Source organism: Apodemus sylvaticus, chromosome 2 (assembly GCF_947179515.1).
Source record: "Apodemus sylvaticus chromosome 2, mApoSyl1.1, whole genome shotgun sequence".
NCBI lineage: Eukaryota > Metazoa > Chordata > Mammalia > Rodentia > Muridae > Apodemus > Apodemus sylvaticus.
This window is the reverse complement of record NC_067473.1, coordinates 28750534-28776110: the sequence shown is the minus strand read 5'-3', so window position 1 is coordinate 28776110 and position 25577 is coordinate 28750534. Positions and strand designations below refer to the sequence as shown.

The window sequence follows — 25577 nt, the reverse complement described above, 5'->3', positions numbered from 1 at the left end:
TAAAGGAAGAGGTCCTTACAATTATATATAAGTATATCCAATCAGCCAAGAATCACTACCACCAATCAGAATTCCATGATACTGACAGAATTCCATGATACTTTGACTTCACTAGACCCCATGAGATGCCAGATTCCTTACAACTCTAAGATCAGAATAATCAGTTAATCTAATTTCACCAAAAGCAATGCTTTAAGTTTGTAATTTCACAGCTCTGCTATGCAACAAATATGTGTTTCTCATCATCTATATGCTAAAACATTATTTGCTAAACATTTTCAAAGGTGGAAGCTGTCCAATACGTGAAAGGAAATGACCTTCTGACCCCGACTAAAAATATTATATACTACTATACAGTCCACTCATACATCAAACGGATCTCCTCTTGGCCAATGCTTTTGTTAGGAACAACAGGAAACTACATATTGGCTGGTGTTGTGGGACAGGAAACATTGTCAAAAGGACTTTGTGGAAGTCTACACTACAAAATCCTGTTTTCAACTGATTGTGATTCTTTTTCACAGGGCTGCTTGTAAGCAAGACACTGAAGCAGACATCTCCAGTCACCTTTCTAGGCAGAAAGCTCACCCAGCTCAGTGTCCCTGCAGATAACACACATGGACCCATACGGGAGCACCGTCAGGGAGCATCCATGATCTCACATGAGAGCACTATCAGGAGCACACATGAGCTCACACAGGAGCACGGTCAGGCTCTCATCAAACAAATGTTTGTTGTCTTTAGTTAAGATGATTCATTAAGATTTGCTGCATTTCAGGCTGGAGAGATGGCTCAGTGGTTGAGAGCACCAACTGCTCTTCCAGAGGTCCTGAGTTCAATTCCCAGCCACCACATGGTGGCTCACAACCATCTGTAATGGGATCTGAGGCACTCTTCTAGTGGTGTGCTCATATAGGTTAAATAAAATAAATCTTTTTTTAAAAAAACTTATTCAAAAAAGATCTGCTGCATTTCAAATCTAATATATCTGATTTCCAAAACAATGTTTTAAATGGCACATCAGAATATCTTAGCACAATACCTGAACTCAAGGAAAACATCTAATGTCTATGGAAATGGTATAGTCATCATTTAAAACATACTAGAAACTTTCCCCCTCATACCTGAAAAGCCTAGCTACAGAAGTGGGATCGATTTAATCAAATATTAAATATGATAAATTTGGACAAAGGATAAAATGGAATAGCAGAGGACTTACCTACTAAAGGTCCGAATACTTTGTACCACTCAAACAAACAGAATGAATTTCACTGCATGTAGTAACCCACACATTCAACCTCAGCATGCAGTAACTGTTTTCCAGAGAGAAGTTAAAACCTTAAATCTTGCATCTGTTAGTGTTGCCTAGAAATGAGGATACAGACAACTGAGTAAGTACAGCTTGAGGCAGGGGGATTGTGAGTCCGAGTTCAATCTGTGGTGCATCTTAAGTGTACCAATATTCTTAACACCTTCAACCACAGTTGTTTTCTGTGATATGTGCTCCAAAATTACACTAAAAATTAACTACTAAAAGGAAGGAAGGAAGGAAGGAAGGAAGGAAGGAAGGAAGGAAGGAAGGAAGGAAGGAAGGAAGGAAGGAAGGACCTGTCTGTTGACAAATGGCTCAGTATTAAAGGCCCATGTTGCCAAACGACTTGAGCTCCATTTCTGGGACTTCCATAGCAGTAAAGACTGACTCCCACAAGTCACCCTCTGACCTTCACATGCACCACGGATGCATACGCACACAATAAATATATAAAATTAAATTCAAATAATTTGAAAGCGTCCCATTAATTTTTGTCACTGTCTTTAAATTGTTAGTGCTGATCAGCTGCATCTGCCCACCCGTCACCATCTTCTAGGAAGGAAGTTTTCTGTTTGGGAGGAGAGTTTTGTGTGCACGAAGCTGGCTCTTTCCCTCCACCTCTGTGTGGTTTCCAGGAATGGAACTCGGCTCCTCAGGTTTAAGTGGGGAAGCTCTTTGACCCGCTGCTCAATCTCAACTGGACCCTGTTGGCTTTTGGAGAGGATCCCAACTAGTCTAGGTTTGCCTAAAGCTCCTGATGACCTTGAACTTCTGATCTTCCAGAGTGCTGGAGATCGCTGGCCTGTATTACACGCTATGTCTGAACCCAGGGGTCATAAGCACGAGGCAAGCACTCTGTCCACAGCCCCAGTCCTTGTAAGAGGCACATATGCTCATTATGGCGAGCTTGGTAAATGTAGAGAAGCAAAAGCCTTTCTAAGCATCACCGCTACCCGTCCACGCTCCTTCATTCTCTATACTACGGTATGGAGTCTTCATCTCCACGCTTACCATCTTTCATCTAGATGCGTTTTTTTTTTTTTTCAAAAATAAAAATGTTTTTAAAAATCGATGTATGTATGTATAGATCCTGCTTGTTGTGGTTCCTCATTCTGAAGTCATCTCAGAAAACATGGAGAGATGGCTCGGCAAGTAGGAGCCCTTCCGTATCTTGCAGAGGACCTGGGTTTGATTCTCAGCACCCACTTATCAGCTAACAACTGCTTGTAGCTCCAGTTCCAAGGAATCTGATGCCTTCCTCTGGCCTCTGTGGGCACCAGGAACGGCGTATGTGTATGTGGTACACAGACATATGCTCAGGCACAAACACACAAATGCATTAAATGAATAAATAAACGATTTGAATCATGAGCTGCACAGCATTCTCTGGTACCGCCATCGTGACAAATTCAACCATTCCCCTTTTAGTGGAAATGTGAATTACTTTACTTTCTACTAACACAAATAACAATGCAATCCTTACAAACACTACAAACCCAAAAGCAGTAAAGAGAAAAGGTGCTATGTAAGGAAGGTTGATGGGTGAGAAATCAAGCTTATATATAGGAGATGTGATTCGGGAGGGGAATGCTTACGTAGTCCAACTAAGACGTGGGGCTCAATACTCAGCACCTGAAAAAGTAATAAGACAGACCTGCAAACACATCAAAGCCTGCACCTTCACCATTTAATAAGCACAGGATACAGAAATTATGAGTAGCAGTGTTGGCTACTTACAGATATTTCTAAAATAATGCTTGGTATTGGCATGAAAAAAGTATCCCAGTGCGATGTTATGATAACACAACCTTTCGGAAGAAGAATGCATCAGAGCATAGGAACGACTTTAAAATAATTTGTTAGTGTTTTTATTTTTTAAAATCCATCCTAAATAATTTAAGAAAAATGTCTAGATGCCGCCGCATGCACACACATACAAACATGTATGTGATGTTAGTTCATTTTAAGCATTAATCATATATACAGATACTTAAAGTTAGTGCAGGCTATGGCTCATAATATTGCAATGGTTTATGTGTGTCTTCCTAAAGGTCACATGTTGTGATTATAACTACAATAAAGACAGGTTGTTGGAGAGCATTAATGCCTCTCCTATGGAACTGCATCAGTGAGAGAGCCCTGCCGTCATAAGAGCCTGCACTGGTGCATTTCACCCTGTAGCATCACACCCAAGTGCCCCTCACCTCGGGCACCCTTGCCAGATACCACCACCATGCTCGCAGAGTTTCCAGTGTTTGGAATCTTGATCTAAATGAACTCAGACACTCTGTTAGGGCAACATAAGTGGACAATTGTCATTCTCCAATGCTGTTTGTCCAACCTGGTATCCTTTGAATCTAAAAGGCCCCCTTGCTTCTGTCCAGGCTCATACTGTGAATATTTGATCCCGAGACCTTGCTCCTTTGAGTTTGAAGGCTGTGGAACCTGCCCTTCAGTACCTTCTCAGAGTTCCGGCTAAGCACTCTGCCACCAGTCTGCCACTTGAAGAGCTCCTTACCACATAACCCACTGCCAAGCACTGTACCTCTCCTGCCCCATACCCTCCCACCATGATAGACGACACCCTCTGAAACTGTGGGCCAAAATCCTTTCTTAAGTTGCTTCTGTTAGGTACTGACCTTAGCAATGAGACAATGACTAATATACAGCTATATTATCACACATTCTCATTGCTAGTCCAGACTATTTTTTTCTTTTTTGAGACAAAATGTCAATATGTAGCCCAGTCTAGCCTCCTACACTCAATCCTTCTGCCTTCCTGCCAGCATACCAACTACCTGCCAGGTTCAACCTTTCTTGTTATCATTGGTGATGCTGTTGAGGATGATGTTAGTGGTATTTTTGCTTGAGACAAAGCCTCACGTAGCACACTGCCCTAATTATGCTGCTGAAGGTGACTTTAAATACCTAATTCTCCAGCCTCTACTTCCCAAGTGCTGGGATTATCAGGCATGTGCTAGTGTCCAGCAGCAAGTCCTATGCTGTAAGACTAATTTGCATTTGTTTTAAGGTTCACTGCTCGGTGGCAAAGTTTCTAAGAGAAAATAGGCACTTTCTCCATGGTAAATATATGAAGTCTGTGTATATATCACTGACATGTGCACAGCCATGTCAAGATCCCCAGGGCCTCAGAGCCATGACAACACCAGGCCTGTCCATGGTCCAAGTACAGAACTGACCCTGTAGGCAGACACTGCCCCGACTTCAGACTAAGACTGCTCTCCTACAGAGATTAACTACCCCACTGCCTTCCCCTTCTATTCCTGCTAGACAAAATAATGGGTTTCAGGACCATTGCTAGTACCCTTCCCTCATGGAACAGGGCCCATCTGATGCCAACATTCCGTCTGTGCCTTCACTCAGTCAACCCAGGCAATTCAGTCCCAAAACCAGGAAGGCCACAGCAGCACATTATATAAAGCTTAATGCATAACTTATCCCATATCCACCCATAAATATATAGGGATTGGTTATAACATGACATAAACACTTTTTAAAATCCCAACAAAATATGTTAAGTAAGAAAATAAAATTTTCTTTTGGGAAATAAAATTTCGGAGTATCTTTACAAGTGAGCTATTTAAGTTCTTTGTACAGACTGGTACGTGGGAAAGAAACAGCGAGCTGGGCTGAAAATTTAGGAACTGTGCAAAGAAAAAAATTATCAATACTTCAATCACTCTGAACTATGCTATGAAGCTATTTCCAGAACAAAAGTGAGTGGAAGCAATTAATATGTCAGCCACTAGATTACCCAAAAGTATCTCTTTCTTCTTCGTTCTTCAGCAGGGTTTTTAATATATACTCAACCCATACTTTCAAAAGATGCATTGCTCTCAAATCCACTCTATTAAAATGACTTCCTTTCATTTAATATTTTAACCACTTTTAAGATTTCAGTAGAAGCCATGGTATAAATAAGATTCAGGAGCAATGTAATACGTTATTCATATTAACAGTTTAACAAAAGTTATCCTCAGATTTTCTCTTTCAAATAATGGCACAAGTACGCATGATTACTGTGCGGTACAGTTGTGTCTAAGATATGACCAGAGAATTACACCTAGCATAAGCAAGCATCTAAGCAAAGCCCACCAATTAGACAGTCTCAATCACAGAGAGAGAGCCAAAGGCTCAAGAGGAGAACTATCCAAGTCTACAGACTACCAGGGTAATTCTCAGTGTCTAAGAAAAGACTTTAGTTTGCCCATAAACAATCCTAATCAACAACAACAACAACAGACACTGAAAGCAAAAACAAAACCCAGTAAGAGAGAAACAACCTTGACATCATTAGGGAAATGGTTTTTTCTAAAAAAATTTTAAATAAAAATAAAAATTTTAAAAAGCACCCAACATAACAATGGAAATGAATATTAGCATAAGCAGTCCTTTCTGAAACCTTGAGTGAATCACACAGTTCTGTCTCACCACAGCCCTCTAGAACATGGGAGTGCAAGCCAGGCAGGGAGAACTGGGGCAAAAATTTAATCCAGCCAAATGGGAGGCAGAAGCAGAACCTGGGCCAACCTGGTCTACATTGGAAGTTCCAAACTATATGAAGCTAAAATGCAACACCTTGCTTGAAACACCTCCCTAAATGGGGAAGTGCACGGCCCCAAGCAATCGAGCTATCTCAGTCTCCATCTGTCCTGTGGTCATATATGTCATATGATCATAAGTTCTTCCACCACCCTTGCATTCTCTTCTTTCCTGGGTCTTGAATCTTGGTCTGGTGAGATGTCATTAAAAGGTAGCATTGTCTTCCTCCGTCAGACTTCCCTGTAGCCTGCCATTGCCTGGTAACTTAACTAATCCCAAGTCATTCATTACATCGCCTACATTCTTTAAAAAAGTACGCTCCCAATTCCATGCACATAAGATGTCCAGAAGAGGCAAAGCCACGGAGACAGCAAGTAGATTGTGTTTGCCACAGGACTGAGGAAGAGAAATTGGGAATGATTAATAACAAACAGGCTGGGAGATTTTTTTGCTGGGTGATAGAAACATTTTAGAATTAGATACTAGCGATCGTTACACCACCCAGTAAAAATGAACAGTACACTAGAAGTAGTGACCTTTGGTTGTTTAATTTTATTTCAATACAGAATGGCAGGTCAACATTGATTATTCAAAAACAAGTGCATAGATACCTAGCATGCCCTCCCCTTTAATTCTCCTTTTATCCTCCAAACAATAAACTCCCCATAAGAATATTATTCAAGCAGAAGCTTAAAGGTCATGCTGCTGACGGCTCCTTTAATGAGTAGGAAATTACATTAGCTTGCTTTCAGTACTGCCAGTTCCAAGTTTCTGTGCTGCCACCATGAAGAGATAATGCTGGGGAAATGTAAGAACTGACCAGGAAGAGAACGAAGAAACAAACGGTTTTCCGAGGCTTGTTTGTTTGCTCAGATCTTAATTAGCTTTCTGAATAAATCCCTAAGCTACTGTTTTGGGTATAGTAATGAAGATGTTAAAAGAACTCAAATGCAAAGAACATTTAAATCAAATTACTCCATATGAACAGGTTGGGTTAAGGAGGTAAGTTACATATGAACATTAACAGTTAGGCCCAAAACTTGCCATCTTTCTTTGAAAGCTCACGAATCCAGCAACCCATGTTCTTGTAAGGAAATTTACAGCAAAGACAAGATAGTTATCCTGAGCAAAAATCTTCAAAATTTGCTACGAAATGCAAGGAAATATCAAACATGATTTACTGTAGGGAAAAAAATCTCTTCATAAACAAATGATAATTGTTCAGTGATCAAGAACCAAGCATATAGTGCATAGCCTTGAATTTTAGGCAAGGGACTGATTTTACATATATTATTTGATTCTGCAGAATATATTCAATTAGTTGACATTTTTCATTTGCTTTATTATGAACCATAGGTTATAAAACATCAAAACGTAAGAGAAAATCCAATTTCAATGTTATGCCTTCAAAGTAATCCAAATAAAAACAAGACAATTAAGATGACAATGCTTATATTTTCCCTTAGAAGCTTATTGATTTAGATGCCCCCAAAGAACGATAGGAATGGAATTTCTCAGTCAATTAAAAACCTTCCTTCTTCTCCTGTCTCTTTATAATGAAAGCCACAGGAGGGTCTAGGCTGTGGTGTTTTAATGACCCAAACTCCTCCTGAATGCAGAGACCATAATCCACTTTGCCATCCAGAAACAGTGCCTTGTGTAACTGCAACTTATTCTTATAGGAATCCTATGGCACACAACCTACTTAAGCAGTCCCTCCCAGGGAGCAGACTGGGGAGCATCTTGTAGCCAGTTTCCCCAGGGGCCAACCACTGTGCTTCACTCTCACATCCAAAGAGAGGTCTGGGGAGCAGCACTGACACAACTTAGGACCCCATGAGAAATGCAGAACCTCTCTGGTGGGACACACCTGTCACCTCAGCACTCAAATAGCTGAGGCAGGAGGACGGCCAAGAGTTCAAGACCACACTGGGCCACAAAACATGCTTCATGCCAATCAGGGAGGGCTACCTAGGGAGGCTTTATCCCAAGAATAAAACAGGAAAAGAAAAAAAATATAGACTCTTATTTTCCCGTCCTGATCTACTGTTTAATAAGTTCACTACAGAATTTTAAACTATTAAATTCTATTATAGTGGTAGAGAAAATGTATGGGGCTGAAGATGTGGTTCAGCAGTAGAGTAGTTCACTAGAATGCCTGAGGCCCAACCCATCCCACCCCAGCTGGGAAAAAGAAAGAAAACAAGTATGGTGGATGAATGTCCTCAGAAGTGACATCAACAACGTGGGAAGCAGCTTCTGAGAAAGGGCCACCGCAGGCTTCGGTAAGTACACATAATAAAAATGCACACTGGCAGAACAAGGGCAAAGTTCAGGTTCAAAAATATACTTTAAAAAGGTAAGTTGTAGTTACCTGATATTATCCAAACAGAATACACAGAAAATGTGACAGACATAAGGAGACTGAATGGACTAACACTTGAAATCATCACTCTGTCTGGATCAACAGCTGCGTCACCTCCCTATAAAGCTACTCACTTCAACACTCCAAATGGCCTTTCTCTGGAACTGCAGGGGCTCGCTCTGAGGAAAGCAACCAAGACCTGTGGCTTATCAGCAGACAAACTCACAGGGCCACAGCTTGTTACTGACCAACACAGCCTTAATACACTGATACCCCAATACCAGCTCTGGTCCCCAGAGCCCCACAAACAGTGGAAGAAGGCTGGTGTGAAAGAGACCAACAAGGCCAGCTTAGGCTGCACAGCAAGACTCAGAGAGAACTTCAAGTCCTCTATCGATGAGCTCAGTGTCCAGCCCTTCCGTCTCTCTTAAATGCATCCGCCTACTTTATGGCTTGCATCTTGAATCTAGACCTGCGTTCTGAACTGAGTTGAGAGAACTGCAGATTCAACCATCCCCCTCAGCCACAGCTCGCCTGGCACTGTGCTCAGGATGGAGTGACTGCATCAAGGTAGTTTCTCAGGGAACACCTACAGAAACAGAATCTGCATTTTAACAAGATCTTCAAGTGACTCATATGCATATGACAGTTAAGAAGCACTGTAGAAATTTAAAGCCTCCACAGACACAAAAGGTGGACCTCAGAACTCTGTTCAGAAAGTCCCTACTGAAAAAAAATAAGCCTTAAATGCCCAAGGCAGTGACTCGGACCTCCCAGAAGGCAGAGAATAAAAAGCATCCTCCAGGGCTTCCAAGGCCCCTCTGAAGAGTGAAAAGAGCACCTCTGCCCTTGCCTGTCCTTCTCTGAATACCAGGTCTCCAAAGTGCAGCACAGTTTGAGAAACATAGGTAATACAACGCACCACAACATTAATTCTGCTATCTCATAGTTAATGGGAGTTTAAAAAAATCTTTTTCGGGTGACACCATTTAGAGAATACAATCCTAAAGAACATAAGGCCGCTGGTAACAGAAAGGGTTATTTATGAATTCCTTAATGAGACTCAAGGAAGGAAGACAGCAGAGGAGACTGAAAAACCTTGTTAATGGGATGCCCACCTCCCACGCATGCCCCTCACTGTGACAGGGCCTCCCTTACTGGTTTTATTCATAGTCTTTCTGACACACACTAGAGCCTCAGTAAATGTTTTAAAAAGATAGAAAACAGAGTGACAAAGGCTACTCCGGGTTGACCTTGATTGACGTTTACTTTAATTAAATTCCTTGCTCTTAAAAAAATTCTGAAAATTAAAACATCATTCTATACCTTAAATTAATATTGGTCATAACATTCTCTCAAAGTAAGGTTTCCACTTTCTATTAATAATCTTATTCTGATAGTCCACAACCTTATTAAATACATAAACCTATACAATTAGAAACAACTGTGCCTCTAAAAAGACAGAGAAACTCCACTGACTGTTGGCAGGTGATACAATGCGACCTTTTGGAGAAGGGGAGGATACTGAAACAGTTTAAGATGTATCCCACCATGGCCCTGAAGTTTCTATTCTCCTGCGCCAGCCTTTCAAACCCTTAGAACACAGGTGTGTGCCACCATGTCTCAATGAATGTTACCAATGTCAGAGTAACTAATAAATGTAAGGAATATGTTGCAGGAAAGGTCAACTATTATGTTTGTTTGTGTTTGTTTGTTTGCTTGTTTGTTTTTCTGGATCCAAGTTTAAGACATCCTAAAGTCTTGAACATTTACTGAGAATCTCTGTAAGAGAAGTAACCTAGACTTTAGGAACTATCACACCACAAAGTTCATGTAGGAGACAAATGAAGAACTAAATATGTTGGGAATATTTTACCTAGTTTAGAAAAAAAAAGGGATTGCCGAAAATATAAAAGTTGCAAACATTATTTCTGTAAAGACTATGCTTTTTATTGCTTCTCAGAGAAAGTATTTAAACAGCAAACAAAGGAGTTTGTTCTTAACTTTCCATTGCCTAAATACGTTTGACAAATATAAGCAAGCATATATAATGAATGGGCGAACGTATTCTGTTCCAATAACCCATGGAATCCCTGTCACTGCACACCAAGTACCTCCAAGAACTCAACGCACAGACATTTGGGCACAGTGCTGTTACACCGTTTAACCTGAGTTTGCTTTAAGTAAAACATAGCCAAGATCTGACTACTAGGTCACAGAAGGGATTCTTTCTTACAGAAAGAATTCTTTATTACAGAAAGAATCTTCTGCATCTAGCAGCATGACTACACACTTGATGAACCCACAGAAGCACTGGTTGAAACTTGTTTTTAAATTACCACCTTTTGAGGAAAAAAAAAACTTTAAATTGTGAATGAACCAATCTATACCGTCAGTAGAAAGATGCTTGCAAGTGCCTAAGTGTATCCACTTTCCTGTTAAACAAGAGAATCAACAAGAAAGAGTAATTGTCCCATTCATTACAAAGGAGATAAGAATGACACTTGTGTTTGCAAACTTAATTCACTCCAACTCATTAAGAGGCCAGTGAAAGGCCAATGCTCTGGTTACTCAGATCTTCCCATGACCCAGGTTCTTTACGAAATGGACTAAATGTATACATTCTTTTTCTATATGAAACCCAGGTTGATTGAAAGAAGCAACACACTTATTATTATAAGCAACAGAGGCAAGAAAGTCTGAATTTCAAATTTGCACACCAAAAGAGCTGGCTTGCTCACATTCGGAAGACATACTTCAATCACAAGTCCTTTAAAATCCATCCCGCAAGCCATTGCGCAGTTATGGTCTGTGCGTCATAGGGCTCTAATACTCAGCTGGTGTCCCCTGAGACTCACGGGTTAACAGTCTCGATGATAAACGTTCATAATCTGCTATTCCCCTACTTTAAGCAGTCAGGGGTCGGGATTAACAAACTCCTTGAAGAGTTATTTCAGCTACGTATCTCTTCAGCTTAAAACAGTTTAATCTTACAGGTTTCTTCCTAAGAGGAAGAAAGATGATGTTCAAAGGACCGTTAACTATTAAGATCTGGGGGTCCACTGGACAGCATTAAGGAAAGGATATCTTTGAAGTTGGTTCCTAAAAGTGAGAATAACCCTCAAGATTGTGCCAGCAGAGAAAATTAATACAAGAAAGCATTAAAACATCCAAGGGCACAGCTTATTTTCAACTAAATTCATATCTCTGGTTCATTTTAACATCCAAGGACAGGGATTACTCTCAAATTAAATTCATATCTCTGGTTTATTTTAAACATAGACAAACTGTATGTGGTAATTCTGACCCCAAGTGCTCACCATATACTAATAACTCTGCTTACTAACATCTCTACAGAATTTCACAGGATTATTACTTTATTTCAAGATATCATTGCTTAGTCACAGGAGTGCCAGGCATTTCTGTGGGGATTTCCATGTAAGTTCTCTACCTTTATAGCTTCATATGCAAGCCCACATGGGTCGGAAATGACAACAGTCAATGACTTCAGGTTTTGAGGAGCAAACTGACAAAGATATGCTATCAAATTCCAAATCTGTACATAATGTGTGCTAAAAAGTGGTATCAAACTACACATGTGCGCCCTAACTCCCCACACGCCACACGGACATGATTCCAAAATCTAAGGACTGAGCTAGTGGGCAAGTACTCTCTGAAAAGCACTCCAGGGGATTCCGGTGCTCAAAGGCCCTCACTGCCATTTTGCACTAAGGGCATTTCATTCGGCCCCTGGCTGTGAGGCTTTCTGCTCCTCTCCTAGGTCAAATGTTAGTTGTGAAGTCATCACAATAAAGCATCTCAATTTAATTGGCATTTATCCAATATATAAGAGGAAAACAAAACGCTGCGAAGAGCAAGCCAATTACATTCCCCTTCGAAAAATTTCACCGCAAAGCTATGTAACACATCCTGAAGCTGAAGGTGTATATTGTCACGGCTTTGCAGACCAAGTACTTAAGTCAGCTGATACACTTCCATAGAGCAAATGTTCACAACCAAGTAGTAATGCAAAAAAAGGGAAGAAGAAAGTTCAGCAACATGATCCACTTACACTGAAGGGATGACTCCGATACATTTAGCAAATAAATAAAACTTCAAGGCTAGCATAGACCACACAGTTTATCTGATTTCCTGTGTCTTATAAGGTAGTTGGAAAGTGATTATTGATAGGTAATTTTAAATCTTGTAAAAGCAGCTGCATTTCAAAAAGCTCCTGTTTGTTTGTTTGGTGCGTGTGAGAGTGTGTGTGTGTGTGTGTGTGTGTGTGTGTGTGTTCCTGCTGCTCAGATTCCACCCCACTGAATGTATCTCACAAACTTCTTCACCTTTCCAATTCCTCACTGGTGGTTTATACCCACCAGACACCACATTAACTAATCGGGCTGACACCTCTCCAATTCCACACTCCTAAAGTCCCCCAGAACAGGTGCACACCAACAACCTCCAATTTCTTACAAAACCCAGTAACTGTCAAATCTATCCTGCATAGGCCCCCAGTGCTGAAAGGAAACTTAGGGAACAATCTGAAAAAGCATACTTACCTTAATCGGAGCACAACTAAACTTAATTTTCCTATTTGCTGGGATTTCTTCTTCTTCCGGCAAGCCAACGATCTCCGAGTATTCCATATCAGGCTGATAGTAATTGTTCTCGCCACTGTCCTCCTCCTCATCTTGCTCTGTGCCCGTCTCTCCCCAGTCGGAGTTGTACCTGGATCTCACCCTATACACGTTATAGTCACTGTGCATGTATACGTGGGAACTCTCAAAGATGTTTGAGTCTTCAGGTGCTTCTTTGCCACAGCTGGATGCAGAAGCATCGGGGGAGGTTAGATCACCACCTGTCAGGTCTTTCTTCTGTTGCTGAGCCCTCTCACTCCCAACCACATTAGCTTCAGCATCTTCTAACAGCTCGTTCTGTGGGGAAAGGATATAAGACTTTGGCATTGTGTGGTTTTCAGCAGAGGGTTCTTCAGGACTGTCTTTATCGGTGCTGTCCAGAGTCTCTGGTTGAGCTGTGACGTCCACTGCTTCTGTGCTCAGCTGGCTCTCTTCACTAGGCAATGAAGCTAAAGAGGTACCTTTCTGAGCCACTTCCGGTACTGGCACAGCGTCACTCTGCTGAGGCTCCTCTGTATCAGTATCTTGTTTGTTTGAGGAAGACCTCGAATTAGAATCCTTGAGACGGCCAAAGGTATCCAAATTGGTTACGGTAACAGAAGGTAAATTCAGGGGGTAATGCCCAGTCACAGAGTAATCACTGCTCTCAGCCTTTCCGGAAGTGATGGCACCTGGAGGCTCACTGTTCTCAAACACTGCACTCAGTTGACTCACAGTTGGAGAGACAGCTTCCGTCCGGGGGCTCAGGCTGTCCAAGGAATCACTGCTGCCTCTATTGGACTTGGAGCCACCCCACTCATCCTGTGGTTCCGCCCCTCCTCCTTTCTCTTTCTTTGGGGAATAGCGAGTGTTTGGCCCTGACTCATGCACACTTCTCTCAAACATCTTACGAGTCTCTGTGAACTTGGCATACGAAGGGCCATCATGCATTGTGTCAAATCTACTAATTCGTTCAGAGACAGAGGACTCCAACTTAACCACTGAGCCATCCGTTTTCTCCACAAACTCTTTGGGCTTCGTTCTTCTCTGAGGGGATGAGGGCCTACCTTTCCCCCTTGTTTTGGCAACAATAGCAGCATTCTCATTGGGTTCCATACCCATCTGCATAAATAGATTTTTAATTCTGTTGACATTAGACCCATACTTCCTACCCCTGCTCTGCTGGGAGCCCTCGCCTTCTTTCGTTTTCTGTTCCCCATCTGACTTGGGTTTGTCAAAAGTACTTTTCAGTGCCTGGAACTCTGTTCTGTACGCATTCCTGTGAGGAGAGGCACTTCTGAGAGTGGTTCGTTCACCTGAAGATTCAGCTTTCAACATGTTTACTTCAAGGGTGAAAAGCCAATGCTCATAATGATCACGGGGCAAAACAACAAAAAAACAAAAAGACCTCTCTTCCTAATCCCCAGTGTTTGATCAGGTAAAGGACCTTGCAAATGGTACACTTGTCCAGTGATGATTCCAACGGGTGTATTAGAAATTTATTCACAGTCAAGAGTTACACAAACTAGCTTTTTTTCAAAGCAAGACTAGAGGTTCATCTGTAATAGAAAAAAACGAGTTTCTGAATTCATGTTTGTCTGAATTTCTATTCAGTCAGCTAATCAACACTTAACACTTAGTTTTCCAAGTGGTTTTGCCACACATCAAATAAATTACCTCGAAATGGGACGTTAAACTTAAGAAGCTAAAAAGTTATTCCAGTTTGTCCTAACAGAAGTGTTTCAAACATAACTTGGAGATGCTTACAAAACACGCCCCCACCACCACCACCACACACACACACACACACACACACCACTTGACACCACTTGACAGTTGCTTTAGACCAAGTTTGAGGTGAATTATGAAAGAACTCAACAATTCACTTACTCTTTAAAAATAAAAAAATAATAAAAATGGCCACTTGATTTGGGAATTTTCCATAACCGTGCAGAACAGGGAAAAGTTTGGAGTATACATTTCCAAACTCTAAAATATGGCTACAGAGGTTTCTTTGATAGTTCTGAGCTAATATTCTCATGTATAACATGCCCAAAGTATCCATTTCAGTGCAATTTCAGGACAAAACAAACAGAAGTAAGTTCTGGAAGGTCAATTAAGTTTTACTGTAAGTTTTCTATGCATTGTTTGGAAGTTTCCTAGCCAAGAGACTATTATTAATTAGGGAGTGGAGTCTTGTGGGAATAGACAGAGGCATGAGAATGTAACAATGAGAAACCAGGTATACCATGACACTTCCTTCCCCAGTCCTGATTTGTCTACTCCTTTTGACCCCTAACTCACTACAAAATGAAAAAGAAAAAGAAAAAAAGCAAACGCTCTGCAAGCTTGCCTTTCTGCCCTCCAGCCCAGAGCTGGGATTTTCTAGCAATCTGCCAGCAGTCCAACACTTCAGGCAGTCAATGCTGTTCTAAACCTTTTCCATTCTGGTCTGCTTTTGTTTTGTTTTGTTTTAATATTAGAAGGAACCACATCACCCTCACGCACCATCAGCTGAGGGAGCCCACACTTTCACTTAAATCAGCTCCCAAACTCGCTTCCTGGTCCAGCATGCATGCATGGCCCATGCAGGCAAACAAGAGAGCAGTGTGGTGCCTGGGATTTGGGTTTTTTTTTCTTTTTCTTTTTCTTTTTTTCTTTTATTTCCTTCTCTTTTTTAATTTTTGGGGAAAGCGTTGACAATGTCCTTTTACCCATAAACACCCTCCCCTCTCCGCTAGCTGCACAGCCCGCTCCCTCCCTCCCTCCCTCCGCCAATTCAAGCCCGAGGGGGCGGAGGCGGGGGCGAAGGGGGCCGCCGGGGATTCAAAAAACCTGCCCTCACAAAAGACAAACAGAAATAACACCAACTTGAGAGGCAGCCGATTTCCCCCTGCCTGGTTCGGGACGCAATAGCTCGGCCCCCGGGGCAGGCAGGGCCGGCAGGGAGAGCAGGTGACGCCAGGCGCTAAGGCAGGAGGTCGCAGTCTAGCTTTGTGCCAAGAGGCACCTGAAGTCCTAACACATTGGCTGCGGCTCCCCCGGCGGCTGCCAGGCGGATCCCAGTGTGTGGCCCCGGGCAGAGACGAGCTCGCCTGCCGCGTTGGGCAGAGAGAGAGCAAATGCTAAGGGAGGGTGGGGGGGTGATGATCACAAACGCCTCTGTTTTCCCTCCCAGTGTGCCGGGAAACAATAGATCCCGCGGATAAAGCCTCCCCTCCTCACCCCGGCGCTCCCGACCGCAGTCCACCCCCACCCGCCCGCGGGTCCGCCTTTGTGCACGCCGCCTCGTTCCCCGCGCTCCCGCCGCCCCGCCACCCGCACGCCGCCCCCTTACCGAGCGGCCCGGGCGGGAGGTCGGACTCCTCCGGCGCTCCCCCCCCCCGCCCTCCCGTGACCGTGCGGGCTCGGCGCAGATCGTGTGCCCTCCGCCCGCTCGTCACGGCGCGGCGCGCGCGGCGGCCGCCTGCACTCGCGCCTCGGCCCCCCACGCGCGTCTTGCCCGCGCGAGGCGGCCCCGGGACGCGCGCTGCGCTCCCCTCCCCCCCACCCCCACTCCACCCCAGCCATGGCGGCCCGGCCCGGGGCCCCGACGCGCTAGCACCCTCGCTTGAGGCCTGGGATTGTGACGCCGCTCGGCCCACGTGCGGGGCCCCCCATGCCGGGCCCTGAGGCCGGCGAGGCCCGGTTGGACTAGGGGACAAGCCTCGGGGATGAGGAAGGCCCCGGGGTAACAGGTGCCTCACCTCGGCTGATGGGATTAACTCTAGGGCCGCAGAGAGAGGGAGCCCAGCAGCGAAATCCCAGGAGAGGGAGAGAGGGAGCCTCTGGCGGCCAAGGAAGGGCGAAAAGCACCGGCCCGAGGCGAGGCCGCCCCACCCCCAAGACCGTGGGCGAGGGGGCTCTGGCACTTAGGGCAAGACCTGTGCCTCTGGGGCCTGGCAAGTGTGGGTTCCAGGGCAGGGTTTGGATGCTGTGGGACTCCACAGAGTCTGTGGTTAACTCTCTGACCCCAGGCCTTCAAGGCCTGACAATGGCCTGGGTTGGCCTAGAAGGCCAAGACCTAGGCCCTATTCTAATGTGGCGTCCACTCAGATGACCCAGTGGGCCTTGAAGGCCACACTGCTACAAGGCATGTGATGAAGAGGACTTTAGACTTTCTTCTTGTATATCTTTTCAGTTCCCACTCCCTGGTTTTGCACTCTTTCACTACACCCTCTCCCCCCACCCCAAATATGTTACCGGTTACATACTTTTCTCCTATATACAAAATGCACCTTGGTGGTCAATATAGATCATCAATGTATCCGAAAGCCCTGTGGGGCAGAGAGAACGATTTTTGGAGAGTCAAAACTGGTTTTGCCACACATGTGTGAGGCGCACACATAATCCCAACACCACCCAAGACAGGAGAATTGTGTTTGTGGACACCCTATAATCCAGCCATTGTCTGGAGATAGAGAAACAGCAGGGCCATGGTGGCTCAAGTCTTTAATCCCAGCAGAGAGGCAGAGACAGATGAATCTCAGAGTTTGAGACCACCCTGGAAAACAGTTCCTGGACAGCCAAGGCTATTCAGAGAAACTGAATCAGGAAAATACAAATAAATATATAGTATCAATAGTGTAACCATCTCAATACAGGCAATCTAGAAAGAGGCCAAAGTACTTTATATTTCAAAGAGCACTGAAATGTTAGATTTAGAATTCCAGTTGTACCAGCAGCCTTGGCAGGGGTCAGGGCACGACTCAGTGCTGCCGCCCTTCAGCCTGACCTGTTCCCTAGTTGTTTAGATTTTAAAGTTCTCAACTTTTGCTTAGATGCAGAATTTTTACAATTAGCTCATAGCTGGCAGGACTGAGGCTTAATAAAGAGTATTCTAGAGTAGAGGGGTAAGTAGATAGAGATACTTAGGGTGCAATGAAGGTGCACTCTAGAGCACAGCTGGAGGTTCTCTGAGGCTCTCTCTTTGCTTTCCTTCCTGTACCATTTCTGATATATACCATTCAGGTCAGTTTTGAAACTATTGCCATTGAAGGATGAGCAAGGAACCTAAATGAGATACCAGGAGCGTCCCCCAGGCATGCCTTCCAGGTTTCAAAGGATAAGGTAAAATTCTAGATCGCCAGAATTTGAAAAGATAGGCCGACTTTGCCGTAAACAAAGTTCACGTTTTGAGATTTGTAGAAAAGGTCTGGAAAAGGGAATGAGGCACTTCCGAGGTCATCTGTGGCATGTCCTTAAGCTCGGCTCATAGCTCATTTTAATGCATGTGCATGTTGCGTGCATGCGCTGCGTGCATGCATGCGTGTGTTCAACATTTACAGCAAATGTCGCTAATTGTGCTGAAAGTCTTGCCTCTTATCTGAACAAGTGGGCTCAGCTCTGGGGTGAGGGTCTTCTTTTTCTTCCATGTTCCAGTGATTCCCCATCTTTCTATTCTGCCCTAGAATCATATTTGCGGATATATTCTAAGCCCTCCCCAACCCCAATTTATAACTAAAATAAAAATAGGACTCAACCATATGTGTGTGTTATTCTGCACCTACCTCACCACCAAGCTTAACTTAAGTAAGCCACAAGAAGTTAGCAACAAAAAAGGAAATGATACAATACACTGCAGTCATTGATTAAAACAAAGTTTCCTTAACAAATTACAATAATATTTTTAAAGATTCATTTTATGTATGAGTGTGTGTTTATGTATCATGAGATAGTACATGCACAGGAACACAGGTACTCATGGAGACCAGAAACATGTATCTCATCTCTTGGAACTAGAGTTACAGACAGTGAGCTACCAGGTGTGGGTGATGGGAACTGAACCCAGGTCCTAAGGAAGAACAGTACAGCACCTAACCCTGGAGCCGCCTCTCTAGCCTGAAATATCAGGACATGTTACAGGCAGGGAAAATGGAGGGTTGGGCCTTGTGATGTATTTACAACTTCATTTCCTAGAAAATAATGATGAGAGAAGGGCCAAGCAAGTATACTCTGTGTGCTACGGAAGGAAAATATTTCCGTTTCTAAATAACTCTTTAGATAGTTAATTCTGTAGGTTTGATTTTCAGGTAGACATTTTTTTTTCCCTTTTTTTAAGCGCCTCCATATTCTCTGTCCTTACCAAGAAACTGGCATTTCCTGTCTGAGAAGTGGGTGCTGCTTCTGTAAGTATCAACAGATGTAAGACTACTTTGGGAAAGAACATTTGTGCTGTCTGTGATAATCCCCTGGAAACATTTCTGTCATTTCAATGCAGCATAGAAACGGGGTGTTTGGTGTTGGTTTTTTTTTTTTTTTTTTTTTTTGAGAGAATAGCCTAAATAAATACAACATCTAATCATTGAGTTCTGTCTGTAGAAGAGGAGGTAGTGTTGGCAATAAAATCGGTCTTACACCTCTCTACAAAAAGATGAATCATACAGAAAAGGAGCCAAAAGACTGGTTGGTTTGGAGTTTATTTTCTGAAAATGTGAAACTTTTGAAAGTCCATACGGAAGGAATGACAGGGTTTATAAACACCGTGCTGCTATGTGAAGGCTCTTGGATTCTCCACAGAGGCCTCACACTTCCAGTGTCTGCAGATGGTAGAAGGGTCTACTAGACCTGTACTAACTCAATGCATGTGGATGTTGAATACATTTTGTAACTTAATGTATTCAATAACCATAATGGAAAGTTTCAATAGTTACTAGTGGCTAGAGGCCACCCTACTGGACAGATACATATAGATACAGAGTACTCATTCCATCCAGAAATCCCCAGGAGGTAATACATGTGTGAGGTGCACTTGAGAGGCGTACTGCGTCTATAAAAGTTCATGTACTTTGGCAGCGTCCGGTTGTAGTAGAGATTAGGGGACAGCTGTTTCACTTGTTGCAACTGGAAGGGTTGTGTGAGTATGCTCAACATTCGAAAGGGATCTGCAGTTGGGATTTACACTTTTCATATGGAAACGCTTACAGAAACCAAGTATGCTGTGTATCTCAGCATACTGCAATAGTCTCCATTGATTAGATTTAGAATCACTATGGATACCTCTGAGTGTGTCTGAATACATTTGATGAAAGATTTAACTGGAGAGGGAAGATCCATCCCAAGTGTGGCCAGCATCAACCATGAGATAGGTTCCGGAAGTGAGAAAGCAGGAAAGACAAATGAGCTAAGCGTGGACTTTCCCCAGCCTCTGCTTCCTAACAATGGGTGTGTGAGGGATACTGTTCCATGTCCTAGGTGTTCTGACTTTCCTGTGGAGACAGACTGTATCCTCATCAAAGTGTGAGCCACGGGAAGCCCTTCGTAAGTTGCTTTTGCCAGACATTTAGTTACGTGAAAAGAATGACTAGCTATTTTTATTTTTCCTGGGAGGCTTTCTCAATGTATTGTTTAAGTATTATTAGTGTATATGATAAGTAGTCAAAGAAATTGTGTGTGTGTGTGTGTGTGTGTAAGAGAGACATTGTGTGCTACTACCACATTTAAATGAAGTGAAGTCTGAAGACTAGAGGAAGGTAATCGGGCATATTGGCTCATGTCTGTAATCCCACAAGGAGGCTGACACAGCTACATCACCATGATTTCAAAACAGTATGGACTTCACAATGAGTTCCAAACCAAGGTAGGCATGTAATGAGATCTTATTTGAAAACACACACACACACACACACACACACTTAAAAGACTAGGGAAGGTACCTAGATTACTGTGAAGACTACCTATCACATCTTTATTTGTAAGAATAATTCCAGGTATAAATGTTTACTAGCACGCAGAAGGTTGAGGCAGGAGTATTGCTAGAAGTTAGAAGGCCAGTTTAGGTTAAATAGTTCCAGGCCAAAGCCAACCTAAGCTACAAAGTACGACCCAGGAGTCAACAGGAGGCTACCTGGCTGGTTACAGACTAGCAGAAATTCATGAAAGATAAATGAAAAGACAAAATAGAACAAATGTAAAAGCCTGTAGACCACTAAATGAGAGAGAGAGAGAGAGAGAGAGAGAGAGAGCAAACTATCGGACAAGCGATTCCTGCAGGTCATTCCACATGCTTTTATAAGACGATATTTTATACACATCGGCTTCCCAAGCTAGCTTACCCAAAGTGTATTTACACCTGCATAGTCACATTGATAAATATCACAGAGCCTCATTACCTTAAATGTTATATGTTTTCTTAGAGGTTCACCTGTTAATAGCACTGTCTCCACTTAACATCTATTAGTCCTTTATAGAATAGAAAGTATTTCTCTAAAGTAATGTCGTCCATCAAACACAGTAGGCCTGTGATTCTAAGACACAGGAGGCTAAGGCTGGTAGATCCTGAGTTTGGAAACAACCTAGACTACATAACAATAATCTGTCCCCAAAATATATAACAGCCTAATGATAAAACCCCCAGGCTCAAATCAAAATTCGATGTTAGCAATATTTAAGAGCAGACTCTAAAGTTCTCTTTCTTTGTTGGTTCTTTGTGTGGTTTAGGTATAGGCATAATTATGGCTTCAGAGAACGAATTGGGTAGTGTTCCTTCTGTCTAGATTTTGTTGAAAAGTTTGAAGAGTATTGGTATTAGGTCTTCTTTGAAGGTCTGATAGAATTCTGCAATGAATTCATCTGGACCTCGGCTTTTTTTTGGTTGGGAAACTTTTAATGACTGTTTCTATTTCTTTAGGGGTTATGCAACTGTTTAGATGATTTATCTGATCCTGATTTAACTTTAGTACTTGGTATCTGTATAGAAAATTGTCCATTACATCCAAATTTTCCAGTTTTGTTGAATATAGACTTTTGTAGTAGGATCTGATGATTTTTTGAATTTTATCAGTTTAAGTTGTTATGTCTCCCTTCTCATTTCTGATTTTATTGATGTGGATACTGCCTGTGTGCCTTCCAGTTAGTCTGGCTAAGGGTTTATCTGTCTTGTTGATTTTCTCAAAGAACCAGCTCCCGGTATTGTAGATTCTTTGTATAGTTATTTTCTGTTCCTAATTGTTTGATATCAGCCTCCAGTTTGATGATTTCCTGTCTTCTACTCCTCTTGTGTATACTTGCTTCTTTTTCTTCTACAGCTTTCAGGTGTGCTGTCAAGCTGTTATTGTAAGCTCTCTCCAGTTTCTTTTTGGAGGCACTTAGAGCTATGAGTTTTCTTCTTAGCACACCTTTCATTGTGTCTCATAAGTTTGGTTATGTTGTGTCTTCATTTTTATTAAGTTCTAAAAAGTCTTTCATTTCTTTATCTCTTCCTTGACCAAGTTATTGAGTAGAGCATTGTTCAGCTTCCATGTATATGTGGGCTTTCTGTCGTTTTCATTGTTATTGAAGACCAGCTGTAGTCCTTGGTGATCTGATAGGATGCATGGGATTATTTCAATCTTTTTGTACCTGGAGAGGCTTGTTTTGTGACCAATTATAGGGCCAATTTTGGAGAAGATACCACAAGTTGCTGAGAGCAATAAAGATAAAAACTGCATGGTATTGGTACAGAGTCAGGCAGGTAGATCAATGGAATAGAATTGAAGACCCAGAAATGAACCCACACACCTATGATCACTTGATCTTTGACAAAGGAGTTAAAAACATGCAGTGGACAAAACACAGCATTTTCAACAAATGGTGCTGTGTCAATGTAGTCAGCATACAGAAGAATGCACATTAATCCATTCTTATCTCCTTGTACAAAATTCAAGTCCAAGTAGAGCTAGGACCTCCACAGAAAACCAGATACACTGAAACTAACAAAAGAGAGAGTCAGGAAGACTCTCAAACACATGGGCACATGGGAAAATTTCCTGAACAGATCTCCAATGGCTTATGCTCTAAGATCAACAATCGACAAATGGGACCTCAAAATTGCAAAGCTTCAGTAAGGCAAAGGACACTGTCCGTAGGACAAAAATGGCAACCAACAGATTGGTAAAAAGTCTTTTCCAATCCTATATCTGATAGAGGGCTAATCACATCCACTATATACAAAGAACTCAAGAAGTTAGCTGCCCTCTAGAGAATCAAATAACCCCTTAAAAATGGGGTACAGAGCTAAATAAATAATTCTCAACTGAGGAATATCAAATGGCCAAGAAGCACCAAAAGAAATGTTCGACATCCTTAGTCATCAGTGAAATGCAGATCAAAACAACCCTGAAATTCCATCTTACACCAATCAGAATGGCTAAGATCAAAAACTCAGATGACAGCAAATGCTGGCAAGGATGCAGAAAAAGAGGAACACTCCTCCACTGCTGGCGGGATGTCAAGCTGGTACAACCATTCTGCAAATCAGTTTGTTGGTTCCTTAGAAAATTAGACATAGTATTATCTGAGGACCAAGATATACCAATCCTGGAACTAAAAAGATGTTCCAACATATAACAAGGACACATGCCCCACTATGTTCATAGCAGCTTTATTTATAATAGCCAGAAGCTGGAAAGAACCCAGATGTCCATCAACAGAGGAATAGATACAGAAAATGTGGTACATTTACACAATGGAGTACTATGCAGCTATTTAAAACAAGGAATTCATGAAATTCTTAAGCAAATGGATGGAACTAGAAAAATATCACCCTGAGTGAGGTAATCTTTTCACAAAAGAATACACATGGTATAAGTGGATATTAGCCCAAAAGCTCAGAATACCCAAGATACCAATATTCATACACCACATAAAGCTCAAGAAGAAAGAAGACCAAAGTGTGGATGCTTTGGTCCTTCTAGAAGGGAGAACAAAATACTCATGGGAGGAAATACAGAAACAAAGTGTGGAGCAGAGACTGAAGGAAAGGCCATCCAGAGACTGCCCCACCTGGGGATTCATCCCATATACAGTTTTCAAACCCAGACACTAGTGTGGATGCCTAAGAAGTGCTTGCTGACAGGAGCCTGATACAGATGATTCCTGAGAGGTTCTGCCAGAGCGTGACAAATACAGAGACAGAGACTCACAGCCAGTTCCTTCACAGGGTCCGCAATGAAGGAGTTAGAGAAAGGACTGAAGGAGGTGAAAGGGTTTGCACCCCTATAGAAACAACAACAGCATCAATCAACCGGTCCCCCCAGAGTTTCCAGGGACTAAACCACCCACCAAAAAGTACACATGGAGAGACCCAGGGCTCCAGCCTCATATGTAGCAGAGAATGGCCTTGTCAGGCATCAATAGGAGAAGAAGCCTTTAGTCCTGTGAAGGCTAGATGTCCCAGTGTAGTGGAATGCCAGGGCAAGGAGGTGGAAGTGGGTAGGTGGGTGGGGGAACACGCTCATAGAAGCAGAGGGAGGGGAGATGGGATAGGAGGTTTCAGGGGGCAGGGACCTTGAAAGGGGATAGCATTTGAAATGCAAATAAAGAAAATATCCAATAAAAAAAGCAGTTTCAATTTTACTTCTTTAAACTGTATAGTTATTATAAGAAACAATGGGTTTCATTATGCATTTTATATGTAGTCTCTATTGTTGATCTCATTGGTTTAAATCTCAGCCATGAAATTGCTAAAATCATTACTTCTTCCCAGTCCATTTCAGAATGGTTCAGCACAGTTTTCTCTCTGTACTCATGGTTTGGCCATCCCATTAGAAATTTCTACATTTACTTCATGCATTTCCGGATCTACAACTTAGCAAGAGTATTATCTTTCCAGCCTAAAGTATTTTCAGTAGGGAGAGCTTTGCATACTCATTTTTATTTGTTACAGGAAAAAATTATGGAACTTCAGGGATCCTGTAGGATCATTTTGGAATGGTTATTATATCTTAGCTCTACAAATAAACTACAGCGAGTTCATGAAGTATTTGAGCTCAGATAACAGTGTCCTTTCTCCTACCCTCCTATGACTTTATTGGACTGCCCACGTAGAACTGACAAACATGAGTTTTGTTGGACTGGATTGACACAGTGTTCCCAATACTATCACTGCTCCTATGGTAGAGACTGTAAGATGCTATCGCCATTCCTTTTAGCTTTTGTGGATTCTGAAGACAGGCTTCATTTAGCACAGGCTGGTATACACTCTCCTTTGCACTAAAGATGTCTCTGAGCTTCCCAAATACTGAATTTGTTTCAGCTTCCCAAATACTGAAATTATGTGTATGTCATCATACCTGCCTTCTACAGGCATGTCATTTTCCATTTTATAGCAGTGTAAGGTGCATGTTAACCAACAAATGTGGGCTGTTAATCAATGCCTACAGAAGTCAGTGTTACTGCCTGCAGTTGGGCATCACTGTGGATAGAATATATCCAAGATCCTCTACCTGCTGTCCACAGAGTGTGTCTGGGATCCTCTGCCTGCCCATCCTCTCTCTCCAAGTTGTACTTGAACTCTGCCTTCCTTAAGATCCATCCTCAGGATAATTTGTTAGTTTAAGACTTGCATGAATGGGAGACACACATCCATCATTCCTCAAGAGAACAGTTAGCTAGTGTCAAATGGAGATTCAATGGAAGACATTTTAGTACACCTCATGTAATGACATCCTTTTTACTCTAACGATTGACCAGCTACATGATAGCACCACTCTCCTTTGCACACAACTGGGAAGGGAAATAACTAGGGAAGGCATTCCTAGTTGAAGGTATTGGAGGAGAGGAATCAGTGATAGCAGAATTTCAGTAGTTTCCATTCTGATTTATTACTTTTGGTGAACTAACTATTAAAGTAACAGTTCTATTTGTCTGCAAATAATCAAGTGTTTCCTGAGACTTTATTCTATTCCAATCTTGCTCAAGT

The 25577-nt window shown here is 42.4% G+C and overlaps 1 protein-coding gene across 2 annotated transcripts in view; it reads right to left on the bottom strand.

The window, feature by feature from the left end:
- Positions 1-16664, bottom strand: part of Ppp1r9a (protein phosphatase 1 regulatory subunit 9A) — a 256258-nt gene extending 239594 nt beyond the window's left edge. Inside the window, exons 1-2 of one of the 2 annotated variants that reach the window (XM_052173213.1) lie at positions 16606-16664; positions 12803-14418 (exon numbers count right to left, since the gene is read on the bottom strand). In XM_052173213.1, coding sequence (XP_052029173.1) covers positions 12803-14197 — 1395 coding nt within the window. In that variant the 5' untranslated portion in view covers positions 14198-14418; positions 16606-16664. Of the gene's footprint in view, positions 1-12802; positions 14419-16196; positions 16295-16605 lie in introns of those variants that run through there. The other variant, XM_052173212.1, reaches the window with a different exon arrangement.
- Positions 16665-25577: the final 8913 nt, after the last annotated feature.